The sequence below is a fragment of the Castor canadensis genome, chromosome 15 (assembly GCF_047511655.1).
Source record: "Castor canadensis chromosome 15, mCasCan1.hap1v2, whole genome shotgun sequence".
In the NCBI taxonomy this organism is placed as follows: Eukaryota; Metazoa; Chordata; class Mammalia; order Rodentia; family Castoridae; genus Castor; species Castor canadensis.
This window is the reverse complement of record NC_133400.1, coordinates 87,492,730-87,512,006: the sequence shown is the minus strand read 5'-3', so window position 1 is coordinate 87,512,006 and position 19,277 is coordinate 87,492,730. Positions and strand designations below refer to the sequence as shown.

Below are 19,277 nucleotides of genomic sequence, written 5' to 3'. Positions count from 1 at the left end.
TGGCCATGTGGTTCCTCCATGGAGCACACTGGCCCCACACTCCCACCCACTGCACCCCTTCCCGTGTTTGCAAGCTCTGTTCAAACACTCCTTCCTTCTGCCACATGCACAATTGCTAGGCTCCCCCTCGTGCTTCCTTGTGGATTAGTTACTCTACCATGAAATCCCATCTTCCATAAGGCAGGAGTCACACCTTACCCATTCTCATAGCCCTTTGGGGTTTTTTATTTAAATTTATTTTAACTGATATTTAAAGTCACAAAAAAGTACACATTCATGGGCTATCATGAAATACTTTAATGTATGTGTACATTGTGCATTAAAATCAGAATACACATATGTCCCCTCAAACTTTCTTCACTTCTGTTTTGTTTGTTTGTTTGAGACAGGGTCTCATGATGTAGCCCAGGCTTGCCTTGCACTCTTGATCCTCTACCTCCCAAGTGCTGGGATTATAGGCATATGCCACCACTCCCAGCTCTACTTAGCACTTCTTATGGTGAAAACATTTTAAATCCTTTCTTCCAGCTTTTTGAAACGTACAACACATTACCATTCTCTACAGTCACTCTATCGTGCAGTAGCCCACCACAGCGTCTTGTTCCTATCCAACTGGAGCTCATTGATCAAACTTTCACTCCCTCCGCCTACTCTCCCCAGCCTCTGGTCACCACCACACTAGAAGAATCAGCTTTGTATACGTTACACAGGAGTGAGATCATGGCGTATTTGTCCTTCAGTGCCTGGCTTATTTCCCTTAACATAAAGACTTCTAGCACCCTTCGATCCACCCGGGGGCCAACTCAACATCCAGCACATGACCAGTACTCCAGACCTTTTAGCTCACTTGCACCTCACAGTGAGCTCTTTTGAAGTGAAGAATCATCTCCTAATAATGATGACGACTAACACTTTATGGTACTACCATGCCCCAGGCCTTATCTGAAATGCTTTATAAAAATTGATTTTATGTTAACCCTGTGAGGCAGATATTATTATTCCCATCTTACAGATGAGTAAACTGAGGAACAGAGAGGTGAAGGAACGTGCCTGAGGTCATAGCTGATAAGTGGAAGAAATTCAGTATTTTAACTCAAGCATAAGGCCTCAAAGACTCTTTTTTCTTGGCGGTACAGGGATTTGAACTCCGGGCCTGGCACTTTTTAGGCAGGTGATCTACTGCTTGAGCCATGCCACCTGTCCTTTCTGCTTTAGGTATTTTCCAAAAAGGATCTCGCTTTTATGCCCTGGTGAACCTGGACCACGTCCTATTCATGCTTCCTGTGTAAATGGGGTGACAGACATTTACTACCATGCCCAGATTTTTTAAAAAAAGTTTTCATTAGTATAAAGGGTGTTTGTTGTGACATTTCCATATATACATGTATAGTACCCCAGTTTTGTTCATCCCCTCCATTATTTTCCCTCCTCCCCGTTCTCAAAGTGTTCCATGTTCAGACATGTATAGAAAGTACCTCAACGATTGTCACTCTCCTTTACCCTCTTCATTTACCCTCCCCCTTCGGCTAGTGCCCTCCCTTAACATGGCCTTGTTTATAATTCCACTCTTCATTGTTTAAGTGCCTGTTCATCGTTCAGTACAAGTCCCAAATAATACTTTATACGTGATTCACCCTATATATAAGCCATATACACATCAGTCATATATATGTCATGTATGTGTATGTGTGTACATATATGTCTATATACTTTGTGTCAGAATCAGTCTAGAATAACAGTTTTAATATGTGACTATTTAAACATGGTTTTGACAAGAAAAAAACACATAATTGGCTCTAGTGATACTAGGTGCGTGCTTAACACCACTGCAGTAAAGCCTGGCTGCATTTTTTTCTTATGTAACAGTCCTGTTTCCACTCACTGCACATCCTCCAGCCCCCAGTGTGGGTGTGAGGCCTCTTACTTTCAGCTTCCTTCTCCCACCTCAGCCCAAGTCCCATTTATCAGCTCCAAATTGGTGAGCACTTTTCGCCACCTAGTGGAGACGTTTAAAAACCATTTCAAGTGCATGTCTTAAGTGATGGACTGGTATTGATACCCATCTATGTACAGAGCTATAAGTGAAAACAACAGAAACTTCGAACAAAACCAGAAGCTTGCCCCCAGTACATAACTGCTCTGCAATTACCCTTCCAAACTCTCCATGATGATGTCCTCTTACTCTGATTCCACTCACCGGCTTGCTACTGAAAATTCCCTGGTGTTTCTAGATCACTCTGCAGAGCTGTTGCCACAAAGCCTCGTTTCCACCGCAATATGAGGACAGAGCTCCTTGCTACCCGGGGGCCGAGGGAGAGGGATGCAGGATGTGATGTGAAGCACAAATCTGTGTTCTCAGAGACACCCTCTTTCCAGCTAAAGCCTCTCCCCTTTGCTCTTTGGGTAAATGCTATTTGAATGTGCTAGTCCATGTTTGGGGGGCAATTGTGCCTCCCCACAATTCTTGCAAACTCTGGGGTTATTCTCGTGGTCACATTGACTTTTCTTCATGTTCAACTTCCAACCTCAGAAATCACAACTTTGCCTTGATGGTCACTACACCAAAGCCCAGGCTCCTTCTACTTTCAGGTGTAGGAAAGATGGCAATTCCCCCACCCTGTGCCTTGCTTTGGCCAATGACCACACATGGAAACCATTCCTGTATTGTGTCACGTACACGTAGAAACATTTAACCAATGTACTTCCCATTTCCTCATTCTCCCTGCCATGCCCACTGCCTCTCAGCCTGAGCCTCTGAGTAAGGAAATAGAGTAGAGCCCTGCCCACCCAGTGGACAAACAGATCATCCAAGAAACAACCTAACTGCGGTTGGATTAGCCCATGACTAAGAGATTTGGAAACTGTTTGTTACCTAAATAGCACCTAGCATATACTGACTAATATACTCCCTAAAGACTCTCTCTCTCTCTCTTTTCTCTCTCCCATCTAGCCATGGAACATGGACTATGCCTCTCCTTTTAACTCTCCAAAACAGCATTCACTAAAATCTTCTTTACTTATAGAAAACATTTTAAAATCAAACCTAATACAGTCCTCCAAGGCTGCAGTTGGAGGGGAGGAGTAACTTCTAGTGGTCTGTAGTGCCTTCCCCTTCTCAGCTATTTCTTCTGAAAATTCTATGCTCAAATTCAAATGTCACTCCTAGCATCATCAGTTGGCAAGTCCTTTCTGCATTTTCATCTTTCCTGCCTGTTCTTCATTTCTCCGTTTCTGTCATGTGGGTTTGTGGCTACAAGTTCAGAGGAAAATGCAGCACCCGCTTTGCTCCCTGTGAGCGATCTTAAGAACACACATACAACAACCAATCACAGAAACAAGGGGAAGGAAACCGTTGGCCACCAATCTTCTGTGATCACTCGGTGGTTTATGGGCTGTGGAGCTGGCAGCCAGGTGTGTTACTTTGTGTAATTCCGCCCATCAGAATTCTACAATATTGAAATGGAGTCATGCTGTCACTTAACATGTTAGTGTTACTTAACTAAACTGTGGTAACTAAAATCTGTGCATGGTAAGAAAGGAATGCCCATAATGCAATGTTCCATAAACATAAGCGCATTTCTGCAGAGAAAGTACACAGGTTCCTGAGAGACAAAAGCAGCTTCAACCAGGTTTTTTTGTTTGCTCTTTTTGTTTTGTTTTAGGATTTAAACTCAGAGCTTCATGCTTGCTACACAGGCGCTCTCCCTCTTGAGCCACTCCCCAGCCCTTTTTGTTTTAATTCTTTTTCAGGAAAGGTCTTGCATCTTTTCGCCCAAGCTAGCTTGGACGAGGATCTTCTACTTAATCTTCCCATGTTGCTGAGACAACAATCCTCAGTTTTTTCCTTAAGATGGGTCTCACTAGCTTTTTACCTGGCTTGGCTTCAAAATGCAATCCTCCCAGTCTTCACCTCCCAGCTAGGTGTGATTACAGGTGTGAACAATCATGCTCAGCTTTTTAAAATTTTTGTTTTGTTTTGTTTTTGAGACAGGGTCTCACTATGTAGACAGTCTTGTCTCAAACTGTGCAATTCCCCTGCCTCAGCCTCCAGAGTGCTGAGATTACAGGTTTCTGCCACCACAGTCAGATCAGTTGAAATTTTAACTGTCACTTCCCCTGTCTATCTATATACATGGGAACACTCAAGAAGTCAGAGCCTACTGTACAGGTGAATGAACTGACAACCTCGTCTCTACCTAGAAGGAACAACACCATAGTCGGCTTGTTTATCTAGATCAGGTCCTGTACAAAAAGTCAGGCTACACATGTAAGTTCACGTTTAAAAGACCAATATCTTAGTTTACTTGTTTGCTTTCGGAACCACACTGACTCAAAGCACTTCTCTTTTGGGTCTGTGGTTCTAGGATGCCCTCTTTTCATAGCTGTTTCAAATGGACTCTTCTCCATCTAAGGCAAGAAAGAAGCCAGATGGGAGGAAGATCAGAGCCCTGAGAGAAGCGAGAAATGGGAGGAGACTTTTTCTAGTGTTCTGTGGGGCCACGGAATCAACACAGTACCTTAGAGTTCATCTTTCAATAGTTTACTCCCCATTGTGGGGCATCCTTCTACACCCTTCCTAAAATCTGGTCTTGTAGTCTCTGCTTAGAGTTTTGACACTTTGCTGACAGATACAGAATTAATAATGGCAATATCAATATTAACAGCAGCTGCTATTTAATGAGACTTGGCTATGTTCCAATCATTACGAAGATCTTCATATGTATCATTCAATTCATCTTAATAATAACCACGATTAGGCAGTCATTTCTTTTTTTTTTTTTTCATTTTTCTTTTATTATTCATATGTGCATACAAGGCTTGGTTCATTTCTCCCCCCTGCCCCCACCCCCTCCCTTATCACCCACTCCACCCCCTCCCGGTCCCCCCCCCTCAATACCCAGCAGAAACTATTTTGCCCTTATTTCTAATTTTGTTGTAGAGAGAATATAAGCAATAATAGGAAGGAACAAGGGGTTTTGCTGGTTGAGATAAGGATAGCTATACAGGGCATTGACTCACATTGATTTCTGTGCGTGGGTGTTACCTTCTAGGTTAATTCTTTTTGATCTAACCTTTTCTCTAGTTCCTGGTCCCCTTTTCCTATTGGCCTCAGTTGCTTTAAGGTTATCTGCTTTAGTTTCTCTGCATTAAGGGCAACAAATGCTAGCTAGTTTTTTAGGTGTCTTACCTATCCTCACCCCTCCCTCGTGTGCTCTCACTTTTATCATGTGATCAAAGTCCAATCCCCTTATTGTGTTTGCCCTTGATCTAATGTCCACATATGAGGGAGAACATACGATTTTTGGTCTTTTGGGCCAGGCTAACCTCACTCAGAATGATGTTCTCCAATTCCATCCATTTACCAGCGAATGATAACATTTCGTTCTTCTTCATGGCTGCATAAAATTCCATTGTGTATAGATACCACATTTTCTTAATCCATTCATCAGTGCTGGGGCATCTTGGCTGTTTCCATAACTTGGCTATTGTGAATAGTTTAGGCAGTCATTTCTATTTTTGAGTTACAGTCTCTGAAACTCCATTCCCTTATGTCATCTCTCATTCCCCACTTTCCTGGTCATGGATTAAAGATGGCTGCCAAGGAGCTGGGGATATAGCTCTGTAGTACTCAGCTAGCCTAAACATGGCCCCAACTCTACTCTTCTAACCAAGGTGAATTTCTTTCTTTTTTTTTTTATTATTGTGCTGAGTGGGGGTACATTGTGATATCCACAAAGGTTCTTACAATGTATCAAATATGTCATACTCGAATTCACCTCCTCCACCACTCTCTTTTATCCCTCTTTCTTCCCCCATTTGAGAAATAGTTGCAGGAGTTTTTTTTTTTTTCCATTTACATTCAGGTGTACACAGTATTTGCACCATCTTCACCCTCTTACACCCTTTCCCCACCTCCTCCCCCCTCCCACTGGTGGCAACCCCCCTCCACCCAGCAGGACCTGTTTCTCCCTCCTGTTCTCTGATTTTGCAAAAGAAAGGAAAAAGAAATGACATTTTTGCTTGTTTAAGATAGCTACCTAGGACATTTCCTTGTGACACTTCCATGTATGTTTGATTATTGCCGGATTTTGTTCATTTCCTCTACTTGTCTTCTTTCTACATTAGCCCCTTTCTTATGCTGTTTAAACATTTTATGTTCATTCTTATATAGGGAATATTACCAACCATATTCACCTTAACTTCCTTCTTTCACCCTCCTCCTCTCCTTGTGACCTCCCCTTGTCCTACCCTGTTTTTCGTAATATTGCTACATTTGTATTAGGTCTATATTCTGCATATGAGAGAAAACATGTGGCATTTGGCCTTCTGAACCGAGGTGAATTTCTTTCCTCCCCCTTGAATCAGGACTGTCTCTGAGACTCGATTTGCCCAAAAGACTCCCGTAGCAACATAGCAATTGTAAATTCTAAGGATGGGCCTTAGAGACCTACAGTTTCCACTTTCACACCCAGGCATTCTGGTCAGCAGCCTCAAAGAGTCCCAGCCAACAACAATCACCAGCCACCGGCCTTTGATGAGCTCTTCAGATGCAAACACCCAGCTGACTCTCATTGACTACAGACCCAGCCAACATCACACACAACAAAAGAGCCTCCCTCTGAACCCAGTCAACCTACAGACTCAGGAGAGATATTAAACTGTTGTTTTGCACCATTGTTATGCAGCAGTAGATAAATGGAACGTTCCAGATACCATCCTCTGGAAGCTCAGTGATTAATCCCACTCATGGGGTTGGTTTAGCCAATTTAATACCATGTCTTGACTCAGTGAATGCTGCAAAGCTGCACCTCAAAGGAATGTGCCAGCAGGTACTCAGTGTTCATGGGGTGACTTCCAGAAGGGCCTGGTTTCATCCATTTGAACTCCCTCTGCCCTCAGTATTCTCAGTGCAGTGCTGGACCTGTTCGGCCTTCTGCCATGGAGATTGGCCACCACCCAGCTTCTTCCAATTGTTGATTTCCTTTTTCTGGATTCTGACTTTGTTCCTCCATTTTGGTCTGGAGAATAAGAACTCCTTAAATAACCTCCCCATTGACCTCATACTTAGATGTTTGCCATACCCATCCCAGCTTCTCATTTTTGAATGACTTTGTTCTTGAACAGTTTATGAATACTATATTCTTATATGACATAGCTTTCAAATCTCTAACTACCCCTCTAGACTTCAATGACTTGTCTCTAATTTATTCAAATCATAATATTTCATTCAGAATTGAATGCAATATTCCAAGTTTAGCCTGCAATAAAGAACACACTGAGACTTCACTACATAGCCTCTAGAATTTATGTCCAGCATACTTTGCTTTTCAACATTTGAGTTTATTTCAAGTATATTTTATTCAAACAGGTTCAGTCAGTTATGGAGCCCTATTTCTCACTACTAAATTCATCAACCTACTCATCAAAGCTTTCTGCTTGGATTTGTTCAAACAACTGTTTCCACAATTAACCAGATGAAAATCTGCTCCACTATCATTTTCCATCTGAAAAATGCTAAGCACATTGTAATCAACTGTGCTCATAACAAATCTGGGTCTTCCCATTTGGAAACACTATAGTAAGAAAAAGTCAATTAGTTCAAATTAACATTCAATCAAGTACTGTATAATCACTGATTATCAGGCAGTAAATGGCCCCGTTCCATTTTTGCAAGCTCAATTATCAAGGGGAAGAATTTGGCTATGACATTTAGACAGTGTATATGAGTTACTTGTGTGTTACCAGCTCCTGGGTGTGTTGAAACAGTAGAGTGCCTTTTAGGGTCTGACTAGGATAGGATTGGATGCAAGCTCAGCCTCAGCTATACCTAAAGATGGTTTGATTCCTACTGCTTCCTAACCCTAAGAGCAGCTTGACAATACTCTCTGCTTGGTGTGGTTTCCAGACTCCCTTCTGCACTCACCCTGTGGACTTAGGCCAGTCAGTCCTCTTCTGCCTTACTTGGTCAGCCTCTGCTATAGTTGGATCTACAATGTCTCCTCAAGACCACTGTGTCAAAGGCTTGGTCCCCAGCCTCTGGGGTTATTGGCAAGTGGTGGAACCTTTAGCAGGTGGATCTACTGGGAGGAAATTTGGTCGCTGAGGGGGTGTGCCCTTGAAGGGGATATTGGGACCCTGACTCTTCCTCTCTCTTTCTCTTTGCCTCGGTTTCCATGAGCTGAGCAGTTTCCTCTGCTGCAAGATCACACCCTAATGTACTCTTACCACAGGCCCAAACACATGGAGCCAACCAACCACAGACTTAAATCTCTGAAACTGTGAGTAAATTAAAACTTTCCTCCTTATAAGTTATTTATCTTGGGAATTTTGTCACAGTGATGGAAAGCTGACCAGCACAACCTCCAACCCTGTCAATCCTCACTGTCCAGTGGGCTTCTCACTTCATCCCCACCCAATATCCAGTGAGCATTAGTCATCAGACCCTCACACACACACTGTGTCAACATGCTTCCTTTTAGAAGGGTTCTCAAGCCATCTGTATAATAGCTTCTTTTATTTTTTTTTCAAAATCAAACCTATTTCGAGCTTCCCCACTATAATTTACAGGGTTTAATCTCCTCTTTGAACATTGAAGTAACTTAATAGTCATAATTCACAAGCTTTTTCAATTCTGTCAACACTCCTGAGTGTAATTAGTCTACAAAACAAGTCATTTAAACTACTTCAGCGCAGCCTGACTATCTCCACATTTCTCTTGAGTTTTATCTCTGTCTTATCCATGGCTTATGCAACTCTTCCCAGGTGGTGGACATATTCCAAGAAAAAGCCAAGCTAAATAAATGATTGATTGACATTAACCCTTCTTTCTGTGACTTTTTTCACCATCATTTTTCTTAACTTTGGCCCATGTACTCCAAACATAGTTTTAAAAATGCCTTTTGGTGTGATTCTCTCAAGCCTCAGTTCATTTCACCTTCTACATTTCCAGCACTGTTCTTACAAGTGGTGTTGGCCCTCTTGGTATGACATCTTTATTCCACCTCTCCTTACACATCCCCTCCAACTTTCCTCTCACTAGAAAGAAGGGACAGAGTTGGGTCTATTGCCCCAATACTGAATTTCAGGGAGTTAATTAGGGGAAGAAATGGGTTGATAGAAATATGGTCTGTCCTTATGACAGTCTGAGGAGACAAGAGAATTAACTGAAATGGAAAATGCACACTGAACCTACCTGGACGTCAGTATGCCTTGGGTTAAACTTCTTTAATATTACTACTACTAATAATAACTAACATGTAACAAGCATTTAATGTGCACCAGACAGTGTTAGAGTCCTTTATGTGTGATCACTATTTGTGATCTTCATTCTTTTCAGATGAGGACACTGAGGTACATGGAGATTTGTCCAAAGTCGTGAAGGCACTAGTGGGTTAGAGAGTCAGGCCGGACTTGTGATGGACATTGAAGTTCTGGAATCAGATGGCTGAATTCTGATCTGATTGTCACAACAACCTTGTGCCCCCTACCTCAGCCCTATAGCACTTCTTTATTTACTACCTGGCTGAATGGCTCTGGCCACATGACTTAACTTCCTTCAGCCTCACTTCATCATCTTTTAGAGAATCCAATTAGATGACTTTCAGTGTCCCTTGTGGCTCAGATCTCCAAATACACTCATTGCACTGTTCTTACTGTGGTGAGAGCTCCCCAATAACTCACAGGAAGGTGCTTCCTATCGGGAACATGGAATGTCAACTCCAGATCTTAGTGCTTCTGTGATTTGGCTTCCTGGTGTGGGTACCTCCTTGCCAGAAATACCCAGACACCTTGGGAAGAACACCAGAAGCTGCTATATGAATTGACCTATCATGGCTGGTTACTTGGCACCTCTGGGCCCAATTGTCTCTACTCTGGCAATTAGGGGTGAATTCAAACTTCAGATATAAGGAACACAGAAAAGAAAAGAATCAACATAATTCAACAGCAAAACCAAGTTTCTTTGGCTCAAGAGCTAATGATAGCATCAGCTCTTCCTTCTGTATTTCACATTTTTTGACTTGTGATACATCTATTTCTAACATTTTTCTTCTAAAATGTCTTTGTGTTCTGGCTCCAAAGGACACTAGCCCACACCTGTACTTAAGAGAGGGGGAAAGACGTGGCAGAGAAATAGAATGATATCTTGAAGAGTGAAGCAGAAAATCCTATAACAAAATGCTTTAACTTTATTAGGAGAAGGAAGGGATCACTAGAACCATGTGTATGTAGAAACAGATCTCCATCATCAGACTTATCAAACCAAGAGGTAGAGGTCAGAGATGGCTTGTCACATGTAAGCTAGCTCAGCTTCAATTTGGGACTTTTAAAAATATACTCTTTCAAAATAATAGGTCTACAATTGAATTTTATAAAAGTGTGGTTGCTATTGCCATCTTGTTAACTAAACCATAATGATATATTCAGAGTGTTGAATCTCAAGCTTGTTGATATTTCTCAGAATTCTCAAAGAGGAGTAAATGAGTTATTGCTTTGTTCAAACATGAAGTATTGTGAACTTTCTCTATAGACTTCCCAGTGTTTTTCACTTATGTGAAAGTGAATCTTCCTGTGGCCTTTGCAGTAGTGATGTCTACCTTACAACTCAGAAATATTTAAAACAGTTGATACTCTCAGTTCAGCACATTACAGTTATCTAGGCATGCAATGAGGGGAAGGGAGGGTCACAGGTTCAGGACCCAGTGACCTGAACATACATCCTATCCTGTCAGGAGCCACTGTGCTTCCAAACATCAATAGAGAGCAAAGTCTCAGGGCATTTTTTCCTGAGACTTTGGGATTGGGAGACAGGCTATCAGCAGGAAAAGGGAAGCATGACCCAGGTTGCCCTTGCTTTGGTTTCTTCTGAGATAATTCTGAATATCAGATTAAAATCATCAAAGATGAGTTGCTTGATAGGGGAGCCAGAAGGTTGAAAGTCACAATTGTTTTTGAAAAATGTACCAGTGGGTATTAATTACCCCCAAGACTTTACCTGAGCAGAGAGTGCCAAGCTGTGACTGGATCTTTCCATGAGGGCTTGATCATGCATCTACTTTGGTTGGCAGAAGCTCAAGGGCCCATCCTATACAAGAGAAGAGAAGGATCTATGTCCTCCTTTCCATTATTCCAGAAGGTTCACTGTTGCACAATTTCTGAGGCTGAAGAGAAAATCAAGAAAAAACAAAGGCAAGTGTCAGTTATGTGCCCTATTCAGATTCCTACTCTTATGACCTCATTCAACATTAATTACTTCATTACTCCAAATACAGCCATACTAGGGATTAGGGCTTCAGTATATGACCTTGGAGGGACACAATTCAGTCTACAGTAATGGGAGATCATTCTCATTTCCCAAATAAAGCTGGCAGAGATTAAGGGGACCACCTAAATTCTCATACCTAGTAAGCAGAGGAAGAAGGATTACAAACCTAGGATGCAAACTTTAAGTCAAGTGGTCTTAACCACTCCCCTAAGAAGAAAATGTAAATTACCCATGAACTCACCACCTAGACAACATTGTAATCACCATGACTTCTTGGCTACTTGCCAATCTACATATTGTCTAATTGCTATAAATGCTTGTCCTCGTTAATCTGCATTCTGCTGCCATTACTTAGTAGTAATGAACACATTCACTTCTAAATATTAAAGCAAATACTTGTCATTTTATGCTACTGATATTTTATGTGAATACCTTGGGAACCCATCCTCTCAAGCCATCCTCACAGTTGTGGCCTGTGGGAGTGGAGTAGGAGAAGCCTATGAGGACATAAGCTCGTACTCAGTGTTCTCCAGGCTGAGTTTGGCACAGCCCCAGCCACAGAATAGGGCAAGAATAAGATGCAGCTCAGTTGCTTTTCCTATGTTGTGTACATTCAGAGAAGCAGGAATGCAGGTTCCTCTTGTTACAATGTCACGCTCTCCCCAAGAACCACAGCTCCAGCTCCTTGTTTACCAATCGGTATAAAAGACTTGCTGAAGGAGGATGTGAGGCTTTTTGATGATGGGAGGCTTTTTGGATGATGGGAGAGGCTTTTGATGTGCGTGGGGTAGGGGTTGGCTGAAGGGAAATTCCTGGAGGGAAATTGCTGAGGGGAAAAGGATTGCTGAAGGGAAAATGAATTACTGAAGGGAGGACTGCTGAAGGGAGAATTGCTGAAAGGAAAAGAATTGCTGAAGGAGAATTGCTAAAGGGAAATTACTAAACAGGGGTTAATAGAGTTGGTTGGCAGCTTGTAAGGGGATTGCCGCTGCTGTTTGTCTGCGAGTTTGAGGGCCAAGACTTTAAGAAAGCTAAAGAGAACATGGGACAGTGCAAGTCTGGGGGCAAAGACTTTAAGAGAGATTTTGCTAAAGAAAAGCTAAGAGAAAACATGGGACAGAGTAATCTAAGGAAAGATACTTTAAAGAACAGAAAAGAAGACGTTAGAAGTGAGATTTTAAAAAATAGAAAGAAGAAAGACTTTAGAAGCAAGGTTTTAAAGAGTTGTAAAGGAGTAAGGCCTTGAAGAATAAAGATGGAGAAAAGAAGCAAAGTAAATGAACAGAATAATAGAGAAAAGAAGCAATGAGGCTGTTGTGCGTCTCCAGCCAAGTGCCCAGCACACCTGATCCCACTTTCTGTCTGTCTGTCTATCCTTTGTCCTTTCTGCATCTCTTGTCACCCCCCCAGTTAGGCCCAGTTAGGTTCAGTAGTAACAAAGGAGTGAGAAAAAGCTTGCTTCAGTGGCCTTGGTCTAAGATCTTACATTGCCTCAACTGTACTGTCACAATCTCCTTGGTTTCTTGTCTTGGTTTCTTGGTCCTTGGTTTCTTGTCTTGCCTCTTCTATCATCTCAGCTGTACCCAAAGTGATCTTTGGATCAAAGGGAACCAAATGTGAATGTTGTCTGTCATGCTTCTTCCTTTCCAATGACCCTCCATTGGTTCCTCACTGCTTAGATCAGAGTTCAGACTCCTTTGGCTTGACGCATTTGGTCCTTTGGGGCCCTCTGGCACACCTGCCTGCTCTCTTCTCTTCCCCTCCATCTCCTGGTATACTAACATAATTCCAATTACCTGGGTACACTGACAGCCCTGTACACACTCATCCTGCTCCCTCGAGGGAGTTTATGGCCATCAGCCTGGAGTAGTCTCACCCATCTTTCTAGACCCAACTGGCGAAGCCCCATATTCTCTGTAGGATACATGGGCATTTCTCCAGGTGAGCAGATTCCACCTTCCTTTGTACCATCTCTGCACAGGACACAGCATTTGACTTGTCCTGAGCCAATGGAAGGTGAGTTCTGCCATGATTTCCTTTTATGTATCCAGTACCTATAGAATGTCCATCAATGCTTATGGTACATGAACAAATTCATTAATGTAACTGTTTTCCTAGCCCATTGTTTGGCAATGTGCGTGTTGTCCATCTTTCACAGTTATAAACTTTTCCATACATTTTTCTCTTTTTAGGCTTTCCTATGAATTGGTCTTCCATGTGGTAATAGTGTAGCAACAATTTTATAGTTCATAGTTCATTTTTACCATATAACTCACCAAAACAATGGAACCAATTCACCATGATTCCAGGGCAGCAGAAGGAAACACTGTTACCTAAACCAAAGACTTTCATGAAGCATTCTCCCTCAAGAGTGAGCCTTTAGGCTGGTGAATTGGCACAAATGGTAGAGCGCCTGCCTAGCAAGCGTGAAGGCCCTGAGTTCAAACCCCAGTACTGCCAAAAAGAAAAAAGAAAAAAAAAATAGCCCTCATGTCCTGTATCAACTTGCTCAATTCTTTGTATGTAACTGGCACTCAGTTATCAAAGAGACAAGGAAAAGCATTAACCATGAATTCTTTGCTCAGAAAACCACATGTATTATTTTTCCTAAATTTCTCCTGCTTCAATTTAAAAGAAAGAATTTTCTTTCCAGAAACTTTCAGCCTAGCTTTTCTCTACAGCTCTATTTACTGGTATATCTTCACTCTGAAGATGACAATTATCTTTAGGACTCTCTGACTTCAAGATCAATAGGAATCAGCAAAAGCAAAAAGATAAAATAAAAAAGCACAAAGTCTGACCCTGAGTTGTCCCCACAGCAGCGACTGCTCCTGCCTTTGCTGTTTGAATAACCTCCGGGTGTCCCTTCCACCCCCTCAGCTCAAGTTTGAGCTCCAGAACAAATATTTGTCCCAGTTGTGAGCGAAGTTAGAGAGCTTTCTTCTTTTTCTTCTTTTTGAAAAACGTACCGTGCTCCTCGTTGTTCCTTTGAACTCAATTCAGGGGGAAGGAGTGGAATTCTGCCCTGACCATCTGTTCTGGAGAGCTTGGCACAGCTGTCCAGCAAAATGAAGCCACTCACGTGCTTTCTCATCTGGTTATTTCTTTTGGAAACTCAAGCCTTCGAAATACCCACAAATGGACTTCCTGAAGTAAGTACTTCCAGAGGACTCCTTGCTGTTGTCCTAAATGCAGTCAGTAAAGTGCTGCCTGCAATTGTTGTTCATGAACTTGTTCTGGGTCGAAGAGAAACTTAGGAAAAGATTCATCAGAGTACTAGTGTTCACTGTCATGATTATTGGAATGTGTTTATCCCTTAAGACATTAACGGGTCTTGTATGAGAATTAAGTTCAATGATCAGGCATCACAGAGTAGCACTTACGGAGCACAGCTACTCACTCTTTACCAGAAAATGTTAATAATGGACCTAACCTGAAAGATCGCTATGAGAATTAAAGGATGTGTGTAAACTACCTAGCAGTGTACAGGTACCAGTCGGTGCTTAATTATTATTTTACCGTTACTGTGAAGAAATAGCATGATCTTCTTTTTACTCAGAGTCGTTATCAAAGCACCATTGGCTTTCATGCCTAAGTGGAGATGATCATTTTAGTAACAAAGACATGTTAAATATTCCTGTAAAGGAGGAAGGTGATGAGTGGACTGGCAAGTGCAGAAGTAACTCCCATGAACATCATGGTCACCACTTGGATCACCAGCCATCCCAATGAAAGGAAAGTCTTAAACTGGGTCATTCTGAAAGTCCTACAAGAGCTAGTCTTAGGCCAGAAGAGCAAAATGCAGATATATAGTAATGCTTAAAAAATGAGTTAGATACAAAAATGCCAAAGAATATGATAGCGTATTTGCAGAGAGAATCACTCTGCTTAGAAGTGATTTATTAGTGTGTGCATATACATATATACATATATATGAAGATGGTTTAATGAAATCCACCAAAAACTATTTGGAAAGGTGGGGAGAAGGATGCATTAAGCAAATATAATGGAGAGATGAACTTATCCAAAGTACACTATTCACATCTATGAAATTTTCACAATGAAATTTCCTTGTACTATTTAGTAATTCCTGAAATAATAATAATAATAATAATAATAATAATAATAAAAGACACTATCATATTTCCATATTTCACTGTGGTGAAAAACACTAGTGTACTGGAAATCTCAAATTGGAGCCAAGACACCCAAGTGTGTTTGTGCTTTTTCAGTCATTTCTAACTGCTCTTCCTTTTATATCTACATTTTTAACTCAGATTGATGAATGGTTCATATCTGTCCAGCCCAGCATCACCAATGCCCTCCAGATCTATCCAAGTACTTCCCAGCCACCTCTAATCACTGGGTCACTTTGTCCTCTACATGTCTGCCTCATTATCTCCAACAAATCTGAAGATAGTCATATCCATTTACTTATTTCTGAGACCTAATTAGCAACCATAAACATATTGAAGTCGTTGTATAGAAAATAAGATTTTTCAATGGCAGAGGAAAAATATAAAAATAATACAACGAACCCTACTACCTGCCTTTTTTGCTCTGGATAATTTTTAATAAAAATGAACAACCTAAGTTCTTTTTTTAAGTTTGCAGAATATGATGATCTTGTGGAACTGGCTCCAGGAAAATTTCAATTTGTGCCCGAGAACCGGAGGTATCAGGTACAGTAAGCTTTACTTACAAAGGAGAAAATAAGTGAAAAGGGATCATGCTTGTGGACATATGAGAGGTCTGATGATGACTTTTACTAGATTTTCTCAAGAACTCATTTTTTCAGAGAAGAGTCCCATGGTGTCTCACCCACACGGAAGCATTGTCAAAGTGAAATACAGTGAGACCTCCATAAAACTTGCCAGAAGCCTCCAAATATAATGACCACATAGTCCCTTAAAGGATACAAGTTTAAGTGTTTTCTTCAAAATTTAAAATTGCAAAATTATTTTGTCATCTCATAAGAAAGACTTTCCTACTGGGAAATGGTGACAAACACTTCCCACTACAGCCATACCTGCTCCTTCCTCTAGTCATCTGTCAGGAAGGAGCGGCATAGAGAGCCCTGGAGGAAGGAGAAATGGCCTGTCCTAAAGACCACAGAGGCAGCATAGCCAAAATCCCCTAAGGAATGGGGGTGAGTCCTCTCCACTGCCAGGAAGGGCTTGACTTCTCTCCCACACAGACTCTACATGCTGAGAAAAGAAGTATTTATGGAAGCAACACTAAGCTGACCAAGGACTTCTTTTGTCATGGGATGTTTGGCTTTCTAAAGTCCAGAGTTTTGTAGATCAATAGTGTTAAAACACAGTAGGGAAGACTTTATGTCAGGCTCTTCCACCCAGTCACAGGAGAGAAAACTTGGTCTTTGAGCATTGCATTCAAAAACTTCACTGTGTCACATAGCACCCACTAAAATCTCAGTTCACCCCAAATCAGGCAAGCTGAGCTTACATCCAACTCTAGGATTTTATAATCCATCAGAAAATAACTGTTCACTTGTCATTCTTTAGCTGTTCACCTTTTGAAGGCAAAGCGATGTCCTTTGCTCATGTCCACAGGGCTTCCATTCGTGTGGGTAATTCCCCAACATGGTGTTAAAGAACATAGAACTTTCAGGTACCGGTCACTGTGCTTGGCTAGAAGACTCCCCACGGAGGGAACATGAGGAGACAGAATGGACAAGTAGAAAGAAAGGTGGTTGCTCTGAAGGAAAGAATATGCTGCTATAAAAACACGCAGAAAAAGCACCTCCCCTAGTGTGTGGGGGTCAGAGAACCTCACCAAGGAAATTCTGCCTCAACTGAGATCTAAAGCATAGGAAGGACTTCACTATGTGAGGCTGGGGACAGAGAGGTCCTAGGAGAAGGACCATTTCAGAACAGAATGTCCAGATTCCCGTGGTAGAATGGAGCATCCAAATCACCATTCAACAGAATACAAAAGAAATAAGACAAAATAAAAGGAACGTATGTTACCCAGGATGAGTAGTTGGGTGTTTTCATTTTAAAATACATTTGTTTTTGCATTGTATCATAGAGCAATGTGTGTGCAACCAGAAATAGAGGAGAAAGTTGTTCAGAGACACTCACCAGTGGGAAAATAATTTTCGAGAATATTCCATATTTATTTCTTGGCTTCAGTGAATGAGGCTCAACATTGAAGGAAAAAGTTTTTTGACCGAGAGAACAGATTTTGCCCTCGAGATAATAAGTAACATGCAGTTGCAGAATGATTGTCTAACTTCCTTTCACAGAGAAGCCTTTCTGAAGATTCTGGAGAAAAGATGGTAAGTTTGCTTTGTTTTTGTTACGAGTTAATGTCTGAATGATTTTCCTGTTAACTATTACCTGGGAATCAATCCAGGCATCTCCTTTGTCGTGGACAGTATTTACTTGACTTTTGAAATCCCTTGCTCAATTCTGTTTGAAAGTGTTTCTAAAATTCAGCATTGAAGAGTACAGTATTTGAGTCAGAGAAGATGCCACCAAATGCTGAAAATGTCTTTTCTCTACATTTTCTCAAATTTTGCTGACAGCATTAAGCTTCATCCAACCATAAATATTTACTTCACTTTTGATTTAAACAATGACACGTGACAGCTTTGGAGAATAAAAGGACGGTTACAGAAAGGAACCCTTAGATGTGAAATGACCCAATACCCTAGCCTTCCTGCAGCCAGAGAACACTCAAACGAAGTGGTTTATGTTGTACTTCCTGTTCTGAGCTTATAGAGACCATCAGAGCTCACACATAAGGGCAAGTAAATTAGCTGGAATTTTATCTTCGCTTGAGATGAACCGAGTACTAGCTAGTTGAAAGATTTCATCTAGGACAGCACAGTTTGGGGAATAGGGCCAAATCCTCTTGGCGGGAAAAACAATACTAAATCTAGCAGGTCACATAATTGCCATGAACCTGCAAGAAGTTTGTCTTTGCTGAGAGATGCATGTTTTTCATATCCTGTGTTTAAGCAGACTGACATCTGTGATTTCTTGTTTTACACTGGGGCTGTCTTAAATTGATAGAGCAGGATGGAAAAGGAGGTCCAGAGTGCTGGGCCAATAATCATATCAAAATGCCCTCGCTTGGCTACGCCGTTCAGGGCTCACACCCACCAGTGTCCTCATAGTTTTAGTTTGGGGAACAAGACGAAGACTGGAAATAAAGGGGAAAGTGAAGAAGGGAGGGAGGTAGCCATCTGGGGTGGAGGGCTGCATGCGTCCTTCACCCCACAGCACCCATGCTGACCCTGGCTCTGAAGACACAGCAGGGTCACCTCCAGCCTGGCAATGCTGCCCCCTTTCCCTACCTGTGGCTTGGCATTTGTAGTTATTTCCTGAACTTCCTCAATCTAACCTTGCTTCCCGTACAACAGTTTTGTACTTGGATTCTTAAAAAAAAAAAAAAATTTTTTTTTCCTTTTTATTAACATAGATTAACTATATGAAGGGTTTCATTGTTATATTTCCATGCATGCACACAATGTACTTTGGTCAAATTCCTTCCTCTAGTACTCTTTCTTATCTCTTCCCATCTCGTTTTTACACTTTCCACTGGATTTCATTATGATGTTTCTTTTCTTTTTCTTTTTGTTTTTTGTTTTTTGGCAGTACTGGGGTTTGAACTCAGAGTCTCACACTTACTAGGCAGGCACTTGACCACCTAAGTCACTTCCCCATCCCTTTTTTGCTTTAGTTATTTTTCAGATAGAGTTTGGCATTTTGCCAGGGACTGGCCTCGAACTGTGATCCTCCAACCGGGTGCCTCCCCAGTAATTAGAATTACAGGTGTGCAATACCACCCCAAGCCTTGTGATATTTTCACATATATATATCTTTATATATATATAAAATGTACTTCTATCATTCATCCTCATCACCCCTCCCCTTTCCCTCTACCTTTCCTGTTGGTTCCAGCTCCTCCAACAGTCCTCCTTTTACAATCTTTCCATATTATTATTATTTTTAGGTTTAGACTCCATACATGAGAAAATAAGTGA

General features: G+C 41.5%; 1 protein-coding gene and 1 long non-coding RNA gene across 2 annotated transcripts in view; one reads left to right on the top strand and one right to left on the bottom strand.

The window, feature by feature from the left end:
* Window positions 1–5,965: 5,965 nt before the first annotated feature.
* Window positions 5,966–17,489, bottom strand: LOC141417539 (uncharacterized). The gene is made up of 3 exons (XR_012442177.1): window positions 17,368–17,489; window positions 10,994–11,159; window positions 5,966–7,019 (listed from the first exon to the last, which is right to left on the bottom strand). It is a non-coding gene; the product is annotated as an uncharacterized lncRNA (long non-coding RNA).
* Window positions 14,154–19,277, top strand: part of Itih2 (inter-alpha-trypsin inhibitor heavy chain 2) — a 38,641-nt gene continuing 33,517 nt past the window's right edge. The window contains exons 1-3 of the mRNA XM_020172772.2: window positions 14,154–14,415; window positions 15,871–15,945; window positions 17,532–17,564. Of these exons, the coding sequence (XP_020028361.1) occupies window positions 14,332–14,415; window positions 15,871–15,945; window positions 17,532–17,564 (192 nt within the window). The 5' untranslated portion in view covers window positions 14,154–14,331. The remainder of the gene's footprint in view (window positions 14,416–15,870; window positions 15,946–17,531; window positions 17,565–19,277) is intronic.